Source organism: Maniola jurtina, chromosome 26 (assembly GCF_905333055.1).
Source record: "Maniola jurtina chromosome 26, ilManJurt1.1, whole genome shotgun sequence".
Lineage (NCBI taxonomy): Eukaryota > Metazoa > Arthropoda > Insecta > Lepidoptera > Nymphalidae > Maniola > Maniola jurtina.
In genome coordinates this window covers 1,198,442-1,213,911 of record NC_060054.1, presented here as the reverse complement: position 1 = coordinate 1,213,911, position 15,470 = coordinate 1,198,442, and the positions used below count along the sequence as shown (strand labels likewise).

At 37.1% G+C, this 15,470-nt stretch overlaps 2 protein-coding genes across 2 annotated transcripts in view; one reads left to right on the top strand and one right to left on the bottom strand.

Annotated features, from left to right (window-relative positions):
* Positions 1-1,032: 1,032 nt before the first annotated feature.
* Positions 1,033-15,470, top strand: part of LOC123878771 (glutamate receptor ionotropic, kainate 2) — a 62,868-nt gene continuing 48,430 nt past the window's right edge. Inside the window, exon 1 of the mRNA XM_045926080.1 lies at positions 1,033-1,342. The gene's annotated coding sequence lies outside the window, so the exon portion shown is untranslated. The remainder of the gene's footprint in view (positions 1,343-15,470) is intronic.
* Positions 5,221-6,023, bottom strand: LOC123878274 (keratin-associated protein 21-1-like). The gene is made up of 2 exons (XM_045925422.1): positions 5,932-6,023; positions 5,221-5,596 (listed from the first exon to the last, which is right to left on the bottom strand). Exons 1-2 carry the CDS (start codon positions 6,021-6,023, stop codon positions 5,221-5,223), a joined length of 468 nt encoding a protein of 155 aa, XP_045781378.1.

Here is a 15,470-nt window from a genome sequence, read left to right as displayed (position 1 = left end):
ATCCCGTAGTAATTTATATTTGGTCAGTGTGACCCTCATCAACCTTGAATAGAGTCAAATGACCGTTCAATTTGGCCTAATTACTGAAAGATGTGAAGCATAGAAAGTTCTAACAATCGAAACATTTTGAATAAAAATATTTACTATCTGGCAACACCGGACATTACTTTAGTGATGTGGAATGTTTTATCGATGATTTTTGAACGTTTTAAGGTACGTTATTACTGGGGTATCGTAGGTATATCAGACATCCAAAATTTAATTCATGGTTGAATATTACTGGAACTTGATGTCTAGATTGTAGGTTTATTAGTCATGCACTTGTTCCAAAGTTGATTTCATCATTGAAAAGATTTTTGAAAGCCTCCTTTCGTAAGGGTATTCAGCTGATCCATCGTAGCGTTTTCAATATCGAGAATATTGTCAAAAGGTTTGCTTTTAAGACGGTTTTTATTTAAAAAAAGTTGGAACTCGTATGTTCGTACAAAAAGAAATTAACTAACTAAGTACTTTTAGTACCCAGTTAGAATATCATTATGTCAGTATAGTTAATATTTTAAAAGATTACAAAACAGCAATGAATTTTTTGTTTGTCTGTCTGTTACCTTTTCAGCGCCCACCCGATTATCAACCGCTTGCATCGCGGAGATGGACATAGACTAGTATACTAACCTACTATTTAACCCGGAAAATCCAAAATATCCCACGGGATTTTTAAAAAACTTAGGTAACCCACGCGGATGAAGTCACAGGAAGTTATCATCTAGTATATTCATGAAAGCTAAAAAAAATCTATTAAGTAGATACTTTGTGCTTTGTAGTAACGTTTTTAGGAGACGTTGTTTTGCGTGAATCATAGGAAACCACACAAACCACAACGTCGCGTCGTCGCATCCCTCGACCACCCTGCCCACCCCCTACTGGGGATGGGGGTGGAACAAGGCAGTTTTCCACCCCCCACCCATGATTATCGGAATATTAACTCACCACAGGAATACATAAGGAGCATTTTCGCTTGATTTCGCCGAATTTATGTTGTTTTACATAATCATAGCTATGTATTTCCATGAAATAATCAGTAGGATTTCATTCTTCCCTTCGAGGCGTGTGTTCAAAACTCTATGGGGTTCGAAAACCTATAAAACGCGTCAATAGTAGTAAAATATTGACTTTTACACGTGTTTATATGTGAGATAATGTGCGATTGTACGTTTGGTGGCAAGTGGGCGGTGTATTTTGTGTGATTATGATATTTTCATCATAACTATGCAAAACCTACGTGAGCTCATGAAAATGAATTAATGATTCCATGTTGTCGAGATTAGACGGCAGATTATTGATGGTATGTAGTCTTCTTATGCCATTTCATTGCCAGTGACGTTTTTTTTAATACAGATTATTGGATTTTGGCATCGGATAATTACTTAGCGATATAATTGGATTTGTAACTTGTGATTGGCGCATCATTAGGTTACTACAAGTTTTTTTTTGATAATTTTTGTCTTTAAATAATATAGGTAATTATAGATTATTTAGCCTATCTAAATAATCTATAATTATATTATTATATAGGTACCTATGTAACTATTTTATCATTATTAAAAAAGAGGCTCAGGTGCTATTTTTTTTAGTAATTTATTGAGATAGATAGATAGAACACTTTATTGCACACAAAAACACATGTAAAGGATCACAACACAGAAAGAAGAAAACAGAAAAAACAATTGTGTGCAAAGGCGGCCTTATTGCTTGGAGCAATCTCTACCATCTAATTAATCTTTTGGTATGATTTGTGAAGTTTACGTAGGTATTCTATTTATGTGATTCGATAAAAATACCTTAGTAGGCACTTATAGCTCGTTCACACAGGCTGCGTATGCGTTGCGTAAGCGTAGACGTAGTACGTACCATTGCGTTGTAATGTATGAAACATGGCACACCGCTTGCGTAAGGCGTAGACGTATGCGTAACCCGGTGTGTTAGGGGTTTACGCGCGTCACTACGCACGTGTCACGTGTACGTGCTTGGTGTGAATCGGGCTTTAGATTTAAATAAAATAATAGGTACTAGAAAATAGGTAGGTACGCATTATAGCTAGTAGTACCTACCTACCTAGTATTTCCAGTGGGTTATAGGTAGTAGGAGCATAAAGCTTTTTAACTGTACAGCAAAAAACAAAACTTATTAATGAAAACAATCATTTTTGTGCTAGGATGCAAAGGCGACCTTATCACTTTAGTGATATGGTCGTTTAAAGCCAACCCGAGCGTAAAGCTGGGTGCTGTGATGTTAATCTTCATACCTGTAAATAATGTTTGTCTGTCTGTCTATTCGTTACTTATGCGTTCGCGCATAGTTCACCCAATAGAATTGAAATCTTGAAGTTAACAGTTGTTGTTGGCACTTGCGGGAAGGTTTCTGACCTGACACGCAATCCAAGGCGTGCTGGGCATTAACTATTGCTGCACAAAATAAATAAATATAAATAAATAAATCTTTATTATATATTAAAATATAGGCAAAAAAATGACTTAAGTAATTTATTAAAATTGATACAAACCGGGTTCACTCGGTTATGATGAAATGATAAAATGATCCCCTTCGATCTCATAAGAAAAAGAGAGAAAAGAGAGGAAGAAAGAGGGAGAGGAAAAGGTGGGAGATAGACAGATAAGACTTTAAGCAATAGAAAGAGAAGAGTAACAAACTCTTTAGGCTGCAGTGCTTTGCGAGTTGAATTATACTTTACTAGCTGATGCCCGCAACTTCGTCCGCGTGGATTTAGGTTTTTTGAAATCCCGTGGGAACTCTTTGATTTTCCGGGATAAAAAGTAGCCTATGTGTTAATCCAGGATATTATCTATCTTCATTCTGAATTTCAGCCGAATCCGTCCAGTGGTTTTCGCGTGAAGGAGTAACAAATATACACACACACACACACATACACACACACACACATACAAACTTTCGCCTTTATAATATTAGTGTGATAGTGTGATTAGTGTGAAGTGTGATTGCGTCGTAACAAGAGTCGCTATTTGTTTGAACTTCTCTGCGAAATAAGCCTTCTGTACCTAGGTAGGTCTAAGTATTCTTTGATAATATTAAGTTAGTAGGTAGGTACTTATACTTAGTAACTAGCTGATGCCCGCAGCTTCGCCCGCGTGGATTGGTCAGATCCCCTGCAGCATCAGGATTGAGGAGTTGGACTCCAAATTTTTTATGAAACAATGTCGCAAAGTTCCTCTATCGATTAAAAAAGAAATGACGCAAATCGGTTCAGAAATCTCGGAGATTTCGGTGTACATAGGTAGAAAAACACAACTCCCTTTTTAAAAGTCGGTTAAAAAAGTAGCCTATTTTACGCCCTGGTCAATCCTCTACTTGCCTGTGAAAGTCCCGTCAAAATCGGTTCAGCCGTTCCAAAGATTAGCCTTTTCAAACAGACAGACAGACAGACAGACAGACAGACAGACAAAAATTTTAAAAACGTGTGATTCAGTTATGGTATCGTTCAAATAACCATATGAGCTTAATATGAGGTAGTTATTTCGAAATTACAGACAGACACTCCAATTTTATTTATTAGTATAGATAATGATAAGAGCACTTCTTTTTAAAAATAGATACACTTCATCTTCAAAGAATTCATTGGAGAAATCGTTATAATGTTATGGGTACTTAACTACTTAACTTCAAAGCAAGTTAAGTAAGAAATTGTTTTTTTTTTTTAGGGTTCCGTACCTCAAAAGGAAAAACGGAACCCTTATAGAATCACTTTGTTGTCTGTCTGTCTGTCCGTCCGTCCGTCCGTCGTGTCTGTCAAGAAATCTATAGGGTACATCCCGTTGACCTAGAATCATGAAATTGGGCAGGTAGGGTAGGTCTTATAGCACAAGTAAAGAAAAAAAAAACCGAAAATCGTGAATATATGCTTACATCTCAAATAAAAATTAAAATGTGTTTCAGTTTTCAAAATAAGATAACTATACCAAGTGAGGTATCATATAAAAGGGATTTACCTGTACATTCTAAAACAGATATTTATTTATTTTTATGTATAATAGTTTTTGATTTATCGTGCAAAACATTGGAAAAATACCCGAGTACGGAACCCTCGGTGCGCGAGTCCGACTTGCACTTCGCCGGTTTTTTTTCTAATTTACTTAGGAGCTGGATTCTAGTCCGTTAAGGCCTTATGTAGCCGTGATAGCCTAATGGTTAAACCTCCAATTCGGGAGGTTTGATTCAGGGCACACACCTCTAACTTTTCGGTGCTACTAACCTAATTCAATTCAATTCAATAATCTTTATTGCGAATTTGGGATAGTTTACAGATCTTAAAACTATTATTGTTAGGTGCTCCAAATTCTACCTTTCGGTATGCAATAATACAATAACATAGTCATGAATACAATCTTGTCATACCATTATAAATAATAATATTCTAATTAAGCAATAATAATAAGCAATTACTTAAATATCACTTGCTTTAACGGTGAAAGGAAGCAGTGTGAGGAAACCTGCATGCCTGAGAGCTCTCAACAATGTGTGTGAAGCATAAAGAAGTAAGTGCCTAAAGTCTGTAAATCTGCACTTGGCCGGCTTTGCGGACTATGGCCTAAAATGGGCCTAAAGCAGGGGTCGGCAAGTAACTTAAGTGGGATTCGGATACTGTCGAAAAATTATACAGAGGTCTAGAAAAAAAAACTCTTAGGTATTGCTTTTCAGTTTTTATTTTGCCACATTTAGGTACATATATATAAATGACAAGAGGTAACATTACAATATATACAACATTTCACATTTATTAACATTAATTCGTATTGTATGGCTGTTACTCTATATAATAAGTTATCGGATAACATTAAAAATTTACCAATGTCGAAGTTTAGGATAAAGTTATTTGATTATCTAATTGACCAATGTTTTTATAGCGTTAAAGATTTTTTAGATAGCTGTAAGATATGACATATTATTATTATTGATTTATGATATTATTATTATTATTTTAATTGTTACTGATTGATTTATAATTTTTTATTATTATTGTTCTATGATTTATTAATTTAATTAATAGTCTAACTATATATTTTGCACGCCATACACAAATGGCAAAATGTGAAGAACCAAGGACCTGTCAATATACCTACCATCATTGTTACTCACATTTCGCAAAATAAAGAATCATTTCATTTCATTTCATTAATATGTGAAAAATTACCGATAGTCATAGTCATAGCCATAGACATAGCCATAGACATAGCCATAGTCATAGTCATAGCCATAGTTATAGTCATAGCCACACTCATAGTCATAGCCATAGTCATAGTCGTAGCCATAGACATAGCCATAGTCATACTCATAGTCATAGCCATAGTCATAGTCATAGCCATAGTTATAGTCATAGCCACACTCATAGTCATAGCCATAGTCATAGTCGTAGCCATAGACATAGCCATAGTCATACTCATAGTCATAGCCATAGTCATAGTCATAGCCGTACTCATAGTCATAGCCATAGTCATAGTCATAGTCGTAGCCATAGACATAGTCATAGCCATAGTCATAGTCATACTCATAGTCATAGTCATAGCTATAGTCATAGCCATAGTCATAGTCATTGTAATAGTCATAGACATAGTCATAGTCATAGCCATAGTCATAGTCATAGTCATAGTCATAGTCAGAGTCATAGCCATAGCCATAGCCATAGCCATAGCCATAGCCATAGTCATAGTCAATATGTCTCGTGAAAAGCTAGCAGACAGAGGAACACACTTCCGCTGTCGCATTTTTTGAATATTATTAGTAGGTACGAGTAGGTAAGTAGGGTACCTATAGGTATTACCTACTTATTACGGATTCTAACTTGGAACTTTATGAACATTGTCATCATCATGATCAACTCATCGCCGGCCCACTACAGACCACGGGTCGCCTCGGAAACTCTCAGAGTGAGGTGGTTTTAGCCCATAGTCTAACACGCTGCCCAGGTGCGGATTGGAAAATAGCGTATCCATGATTGTTATATCACGATCGCTTTCAAAAATTCAAAGGCGACAAAGAAAAAAATTACAAGATAGTGCTGTACTGATAAAATATATATCTCACAAACCTCTAAACTTTAGCGCAAGATAACGCCGACTAGTGACATCTAGTGCTTGAGCGAGAAATCAAACATTTTGCTGCAACCTGAACCTCGATTTCATAAAACCTGCTTCCAATCATTTTTTTGTTTAAAGATTAGCCATGCTACTCATGACTAATATTCCTCTTTCCCCTCCAACTACGCGCAAAGCTGTGTTAAGAGTAGGTACGACAATAGTGCAACGAGTGGGGTTTGAACCGCTGGCCTTTCGGAATTCAGTCCGCTCCTCAACCGTTGAGCTATCGAGGTTCTATTATAATCGCAATTGTTGTGATTGGCTGAGATTATGATATTCTTGTTGCAACAATGCTTTGTAGCCAATAGCTAGCGAGCGTCGACCAATCAGAGGTGATTGCGATCGTGACATTGTAGCTGTCATTATACCGCGATCGAGCTGCTGATTTCACTTTCCTTGTACAATTCAAATTAATAAAAAACGGGTCAAGTGCGAGTTGGACCTTGCTCTTTTAGGATTCCGTACATAATAATTATAAACATCATATTTTGGGTGTATGAAATATTTCTTTTCCAAGCTAGAGACCTGTGACATTATTCGGACAGACAGACAGACGGACAGACGGACAGACAGACAGACAGAGTGACATTAATAGGGCTCCGTTTCTACCCTTTGGGTAAAGAACCTTAAAAAGATTTTTACTAATTTAACTTCTTTGTTTGTAAGTATGCATATTGACATATCGCACCTACATTCTATAAACCTATGACTAGATACTAAACTAAATGGAAAGAAGTAGGTACCTAATAAGTTTGTCTGTGTGTGGGTTATCTCCGAAACTAATGACCCAATTCCGAAAATTCTTTTACTTATGGCTAAATTTTTTCCCATTAGGGTATTTAACAGCATGTAAAATATAGGATCTACTAACCGTATTCCGTATCTAGTATCTAAGTCTATTATACTAATACTTACTAATAAATAAAATTAAAGTGACTGTATGTTTGAAAGGGCTAATCTCCGGAATGGCTGAACCTATTTTGACGGGACTTTCACAGACAAGTAGAGAATTAACCAAGGAGTAACATCGGTTTACTTTAAAAATGGAGTTGTGTTTTTCACCTATGCACTGATATCTCCGAAATTTCTGAACCAATTTGCGTAGTTTTTTTAATCGATAGAGGATCTTTGCGACATTGTTCCATAAAAAATTTGGATTCCAACTCCTCAATCCTGATGCTGCAGAGGATCTGACTAATCCACGCGGGCGAAGCTGCGGGCAGCGCCATCATCTATAGTTGAATATAAATTTTGGTTAAAAATTAGCGTATCCATGACAACTCATTTGAACGCTTTCAAAAATTTTCTGTCAACAAGAACAGTACTTAGAAACTATAATGTGCTTCAGCTTAAAATATGGTGTACTGATATAGATATTATACTCGTATCTCACAAACACATACATTTTAGCGCAAGATAGCGGCGTTTAGCGCCATCTAGTACTTGAGCTAGAAATCAAACATTTTGCTGCAACCTGATTCCACATAATATTATTTCCTAATAAAAATCTTTTAAATAGGTATTTAAAAGATTAAGTGAAGTTTTTTGAGGTGAAAAGGAGCGGACTGTTTTTTTTTTAATTATATAGACTAGCGCTTGGCTGCAATCAGACCTGCTAGCAAGTGATGATGCAGCCTAAGATGGAGCGCGCTTGCCTAGAAGTTGCCTATTCACTCTTGACTTGAAGGTACCCATATTAAAAGTCGAAGGGAAAACTGATGCCGGAAGGGCGTTCCATATCCTAGCGGTTCGGGTTAGAAACGAGGAATTAATAACAATTTGTTTGTTTGCAAGTATGTGTATTGTTATATCGTACCTACATTCCTACATGATTCATTTGATTTAGCAATTTTTAGAGTTCCGTACCTCAACAGGAAAAACGACCAATCATAGCCTCAATAGCTCAACGGTTACAGGAGCGGACTGAAATCCGAAAGGTCGGCGGTTCAAACCCCACCCGTTGCACTATTGTCGTACCCACTCCTAGCACAAGCTTAACGCCTAGTTGGGGGGGAAACGGGGAATGCTAGTCATGATTACAATGACTAATATTCTTTAAAAAAAAAACGATTGCGGTAGATGACAGCTACAATGTCACGATCGCAATCACCTCTGATTGGTTGACGCTCGTCCTTTTTTTTTTTTTGTTGACGCTGGGGAATGCATTTACGCATCCCCCCCGGAAGCTAGCCAGCCAGCCGTGAGGCAGCCAGCCAGCCGTGAGGCAGCCAGCCAGCCGTGAGGCAGCCAGCCAGCTGAGGGAGGGTATGTGGGACTCGCCGGCCGAGAGGCGACCGGAATACCCACTAAACCCCAGCGGCGCTACTGTCGCTTCGCGTCCACGGTTGGACTGTGGACATAGGATCTCTTGTAGATATTTCTCTTCTCCCGCCGCCCGTCTTGTTTACGACGTACTACATTATAAACCTTGCCTACTTGTGCAAGTGAAATGAATAGACAAGCTAGGTAAAAGGGAAAAACCGGCCAAGTGCGAGTCGGTCTCACGCGCTGAGGGTTCCGTACTCGGGTATTTTTTTCGACATTTTGCATGATTCAAAATCTGTTATTGAAAATAGAGGTCAAGACCTTTCATATTATACTCATATTATACCCCACTTGGTATAGTTATCTTACTTTGAAAATTTAAATAGTTACATAATTTTTTTTAATAATGTCACCACTTTACAGTTTTCGGATTTATTCCTTTACTTGTGCTACCAAATTTCATGATTCTAGGTCAACGGGAAGTACCCTATAGGTTTTCTTGACAGACACGACGGACAGATGGACGGATGGACGGACGGACGGACGGATAGACAGACAGACAACAAAGTGATCCTATAAGGATTCCGTTTTTCCTTTTGAAGTACAGAACCCTAAAAAACGTATTGAAACGGGGTGAAAGGGCTTGGGTTACAGAGATTTCTATTTCTATAGCCCAGAACTACAGGGCGGGGAAGTAAAGTACGCCACACAAAAGGAGCCGTTCATGATTATGTCTTCACTCTTCCTACTTTGCATAGCAAGTTTATCTATACAAGGTAAATTTAGAGCCTCGATAGCTCAACGGTTGAGGAGCGGATTGTTTTTTGACGTGACAACGTCTTATAATTCGATAGAGCCGGCTGCACGCACGAAAAAACATGACACATGCGGCGTTACCTCGCTCTGAGGCGTTCCATGTAAGGCTTGAAGTGCAAGCGAGAGCGCGGAACGAGCGACAAAGAAGCACAATCGGCCTTTGTTGTCATATATATTATATAGACTAGCGCTTGGCTGCAATCAGACTCGCTAGCATGTGATGATGCAGCCTAAGATGGAGCGCGCTTGCCTATGCCTATGCCTTGCCGCGCACCGCCCCAAAAAGAGGGGTGTTATAAGTTTGACGTGTGTATCTGTGTATCTGTCTGTGGCACCGTAGCGCCTAAAGTAATTAACCGATTTTAATTTTGTTTTTTTTGTTTGAAAGGTGGCTTGATCGAGAGTGTTCTTAGCTATAATCCAAGAAAATCGGTTCAGCCGTTTGAAAGTTATCAGCTCTCTCCTAGTTACTGTAACCTTCACTTGTCGGGGGTGTTATATATTTTTAATTTACACTTGTTGAATCGTCGAATGCATAGACCACTGGTTCGGAATGCATTGACTTCTTAACAGGGCTCTCTCCGTCACTCGTTTCATACAATCGTAGTTCCAATTTCATTTGAATATTAAGCAACCAAAGTCCATGAAATTTTGCAGACATATTCTAGAAACTAATATCTATGTCTGTGGTTTTCCAGATTTCTGTTAAAATATTCGGTTTCAAAGTTACGCGGTCTTAAAAAAATTCATACAAATCTTTGAGCCCCTGTAATTTTAAAACTACATATTTTTAGAAAAATCTAAAACACCACAGGCACAGATATTAGTTTCTAGAATATGTCTGTAAAGTTTCATGGACTTTGGTTGCTTAATATTCAAATGAAATTGGAACTACGATTGTATGAAACGAGTGACGGAGAGAGCCCTGTTAATTGAACCTAAAACCTAATGCATTCGCACAACTGCACCGCTGCACTACAGAGAACAAACAATAATGCAACCCCCACTGGTTTTATTATAATAGTATTCTATTGTCCCCCGTCTCAGCTATCCAATCTAAGGCGACCTACATTGGAAAATAAAGCTAAGAAAATCCGCCATTTTCTTTATTTCAACTGAAATTTTTATCCGACAATGCGGTTATGATTTTAGTTGTCTTTGTTAGTTTGTATATTCTGTTCCCTTATAACTCCATTAGCAAGATACTTATATTATAAAAAGTTTGGATTTTTTAATTTCAAAAATTCACACACTTCACACTATTTTATTAAGCCTTTATTTATTCCTTATCTTACAAATTTTTCCTTATGTATAATCTTAACTATTACAATTTAGTTTCTTAACCTAATTAATGTTAGTATAATATGCTAGTGTTAGTCTATATACATTTATTTTATCGATAAGGATCCCTCATTGGGTATAGGCCTCCCCCAGTTTCTGCCATTTAACTCTATCCTTTGCATTTTTTATCCAGTTTTTACCCGCTATGGGTACTAAATCGTCACACCAGCGTGACCTTGGTCTTCCCACTCGTCTTTTTCCTGCAGGACCAGGCCATGTTGTAGTTGTGAATGTCCATCTTTGATCAGTCGTTCTAGCAAGGTGTCCTGTCCATCTCCATTTCAACTGTAATGCTCGTTGCAATGCATCGGTCAGTTTCGTCTTTTTTCTTATATTTTTGTTTGTGACTTTATGCAGCCTGCGTAACTTTAAAATGCTTCTCTCCATAGCTCTTTGGCAAACGGCTACCTTCTGCTTAATTTTGTTGGTGTAGACCCAGGTTTGACTGGCGTAAGTTAGCGTAGGGAGTATGCATGTATCCATTATAATTCTTTTTATATGCATACTGTAGTCTCCTTTCATAATCTCTTTTTGCGCCCAGTATTTGTTCCAACTTAATGTAATTCTTCTATCTACTTCTTCTTCTGTATTTAATTCGCTAAATGAGACTTGCTTTCCCAAGTATATGTAAGAATTTACGTATTCGATTTCTGTGTTGTTTAGATATATTTGTTTGTGGTAACTGTTAGTCATAATTTTAGTTTTATTTGTATTCATATGAAGACCGACTTTTTTACTTTCTGTATCTAAGGATTGTATCATTTTTTCAAGGTTGTTACTATTTTCTGCAAAAAGGGCGATGTCGTCTGCGAACCGTAGATGACTTAGGTAGCGTTTTGAAATTTTGATACCTTCGTGTGTCCAGTCTAGTTTTTTGAATATGTCCTCCAATACTGCAATGAACAACTTTGGAGACAGCGGGTCTCCTTGTCTGACTCCTCTCCTAATTTGAATTACATTGCCTCTGGTCTCTAGTTTGATTCTACTGGTACTGTTATTGTAGATTGCTTTGAGTATGTCAATATATTTTCTGTGTATTTGACATTCAATTAATGCTCTCCAAATTGAGTCATGAGAGATAGTATCGAACGCCTTGGTGTAATCGATAAAGGCGATATAGAGGGTTTTGTTAAATTCTTTGTATTTTTCGATGACTTGTTCCATTGCGTGTATGTGATCTATTGTACAGAAACCCGTCCGAAATCCAGCTTGCTCAATCGGTTGGTATTTATCGATTTGAGGGCCAATTCTGTTCAATAGAACACTAGTGAACAGTTTGTAAATGCTCGAAAGAAGACTGATTGGTCGGTAATTGGATATGTCCATCGGATCGCCTTTTTTATACAGTAATATTATGTCCGATGAGGTCCATTGTTCGGGAACGGTTCCAGTATTTAAAACCAAATTGAATAAGTGAGCTATTGGTGTTGCTAATTGATAAGCTGCAATTTTTAATAGCTCATTAGGTATATTATCAGGTCCTGTGCTTTTTTCCGTCTTCAGTGTTTTGATACATTTTATTATTTCGATTTCATCTATTGGTTTTAATTCGTCCTCTATATAGTCTTTTTCCATTTCTATTCCCGTATTTTGTATTTCTGGTAGTACCATATAAAGTTGTCTATAAAAGTCGGTAGCGCAATCCAGAAGTTCTTTTCTTGTCTTTGTTTCTCTTTTACCTGCTTTTAGAGTCTGAATCCAGTCTTTATGTGTATTTAGTTCTTTCAAAGCCTTCTTGCAGCTTCTAAATTTATTTACATTCTTTACTATTGTTGACTGTCTATGTTTTTCATAGTCGTTTCGGATTGCTTTATTTGTCCTTTTGAATGATTCACTTAATTGACGTCGCGCGTCTCTATCTTTATCTGCACTTTTTATAAGTTCGGAGCGCTGTTTTATGAGCTTTTTGGTTTCTTCACTTAGAATGTCATCTTTGTTCTTACTCTGAATGTTGTTGGCTTCTAAACTATTTTTAATTGATGTCTCTAATATGTTGTAGTAGATTTGAATAGCATTTGCATCATACGTTCTGTTGAAGGAATCTAGTTCTTTAAGATTTGTTTCTAGGTTTGTGATATATAATTGGATTTCTGATTCGCTCTTTGGTATGTATATAGAAGATTTGTAAGTTTTCCTACTCTTTTTTAAATGTTTTATTTCTAAAGTGACTCTCACTAATCGGTGGTCAGATGGAAAATCAAATTTACTAAGTACCTCGATATTTGTGACGTATTTCAGTAAGTTAGTCAAAACGTAATCTATTTCGTTTTTAATTTTTCGGTCTGGAGAGATCCAAGTCCATCGTCTATTTGCCTTTTTGTTGAAATAGGTGTTAACAATGGCTAGCTTATATTCGTAGGCGTATGAAATTAAAATTTCACCTTTTTTATTTCTTACTCCGTAGCCATATCTGCCCATTATTAGCTTTTCACTACTCTTTGGTTGACCAATTTTGGCATTGAAATCGCCAATCACTATAACATTTTTATCTGCAATTTCATGTGCTTTTTCTAAAGTTTTGTAAAAGTGGAGTATGTCCTCTTCGGTTGACGAATCTGTTGGTGCGTATACTTGTATAATAGAAATAGGTAGAAAGTTAAATTTTAACTGTAGGAGTGCTACTCTTTCTGAGAGGCCAGAGAAATTAATAATATTCTTCTTATATTCTTTTTTCACTATAAATCCTACTCCGTGTAATCCTGGATGTTCTCCCTTATAGAATAGAATAAAGTCTGTATGTTCTTCTATACCACACCCTTCGCGTCTTACTTCAGCAAGGCCTATTATATCGAAGTTAATTTTTCGTAAGGCAAGTTTTAGTTCTAGGAGTCTCTCCGGAGAAGCGAGAGATCTAGCATTGTATGTGCAAATTTTTAATGTTTTGAGTTGAAATGATGTAGATGAAACTGGGGGGTTTGGGTCGTACTCCTCCGCGGTGACCAACCGTGTTGGAGGAGGGGGAGGGTCCTTAGATGATAATACACACTAATCACACTAATATTATAAAAGCGAAAGTTTGTATGTGTATGTGTGTATGTGTGTACTGTTTGTTACTCTTTCACACAAAACCTACTGGAGGGGTTTGGCATAGGCTACTTTTTATTCCGGAAAATCAAAGAGTTCCCACGGGATTCTAAAAACCTATATCCAGGCGAACGAAGTCGCGGGCATCAGCTAGTAAATTATATCACACTAATATTATAAAGGAGAAAGATTGTATGTGTGTGTGTATGTTTGTTACTCTTTTACGCAAAAACTACTGGACGGATTGGGCTGAAATTTAGAATAGAGATAGATTATACCCTGGATTAGCACATAGGCTACTTTTTATCCCGGAAAATCAAAGAGTTCCCACGGGAATTTTAAAAAACCTACATCCACGCGAACGAAGTCGTGGGTATCAGCTAGTATGGGTATAATGTACATATCGCGGACAAAGTTGAGGGCAAAAGCTATAACTTAGTCGGGTAATTAATTAAAACCGATAAGTAGGTAAGTACCTCCATTTTATTAAAGCTTGTAGCTCCAAAACTTTTTCAAATTTAATTAATGAGGTATTATAGGCTCTGAAATAAGTAAACACAGACAGACGCGTGGAAAAAGTGCACATTCACCCAAGTATCGATGACAGTTTCACTCGGTTGACAAAGCTGTGAAGGCACTGTTTAAAGAGACCAATACAGTCGGCTATGTATAGACCTGTGGTTTTTAGGGTTCAGTACCTTAAAAGGAAAAACGGAACCCTTATAGGATCACTTTGTTGTCTGTCTGTCTGTTTGTCCGCATGTCACAGGTCTCTAGATCGTACGGAACCCTAAAAGGGCGAGGCCCTCTTGACCGGTTTTTTCAATACTGATTTTACAAGTTAGTTCTTGACTGCGATCTCACCTGATGGTAAGTGATGATGTAATCTAAGATGAAAGCGGGCTAACTTGGAAGGGGTATGGCAGTTTCATTAAACTCATACTCTGATCGGTATCTAGGTAGGTAGGACTTATAGCACAAGTAAAGGAAAAAATCTGAAAACCTCGAATTTGTGGTTACATCATTAAAAAAATATTAAAATGTGTGTTAAATTTTAAATTAAGATAACGATAGCAAGTGGGGTATAAATAATATGAAAGGGCTTTACTTGTACATTCTAAAAAATATTGTTATATATTTTTATGCTTAACAGTGCTCTCTCCGTCACTTACTCCATACAGTCGTAGTTCCAATTTCATTTGAATATTAAGCAACCTAAGTCTATGAAATTTCGCAGACATATTCTAGAAACTAATATCTGTGTCTGTGGTGTTTTAGATTTTTCTAAAAATATGTAGTTTTAAAATTACAGAGGCTCAAAGATTTGTATGGGAAATTTTAAGACCGCGTAACTTTGAAACCGAATATTTTAACAGAAATCTGGAAAACCACAGGCATAGATATTAGTTTCTAGAATATGTCTGCAAAACTTCATGGACTTTGGTTGCTTAATATTCAAATGAAATTGGAACTACGTTTGTATGGAGCGAGCGACGGAGAGACCCCTGTTAACAGTTTTTGATTTATCGTCCAAAATGTCGGTAAAATCACCCGAGCACGGAACCCGCGGTGCGCGAGTCTGACTCGCACTTGGCCGGTCTTTTTTCTGTATGTTGCTGTATTTTATCACGGTGTTCTGTGTTCTGTGTTTGCGCTATTGTCCCAAATAAAAGAATATTTTATTTGGGACAATAGCGCAATACACTTACACTAATATTATAAAGGCGAAAGTTTGTATGTGTGTGTGTGTGTGTGTGTGTGTGTGTGTATGTTTGTTACTCCTTCACGCAAAAACTACTGGACGGATTTGGCTGAAATTTGGAATGGAGATAGATAATATCCTGGATTAGCACAAAG

Coding starts and splice junctions, on each gene's coding strand:
- LOC123878274 (XM_045925422.1), bottom strand. CDS start 6,023: ATGGATACGCTATTTTCCAATCCGCACCTGGGCAGCGTGTTAGACTAT. Junction 5,597..5,931: donor AGTTTCCGAGGCGACCCGTG/GTCTGTAGTGGG, acceptor CTATGACTATAG/CTATGACTATGACTATGAGT.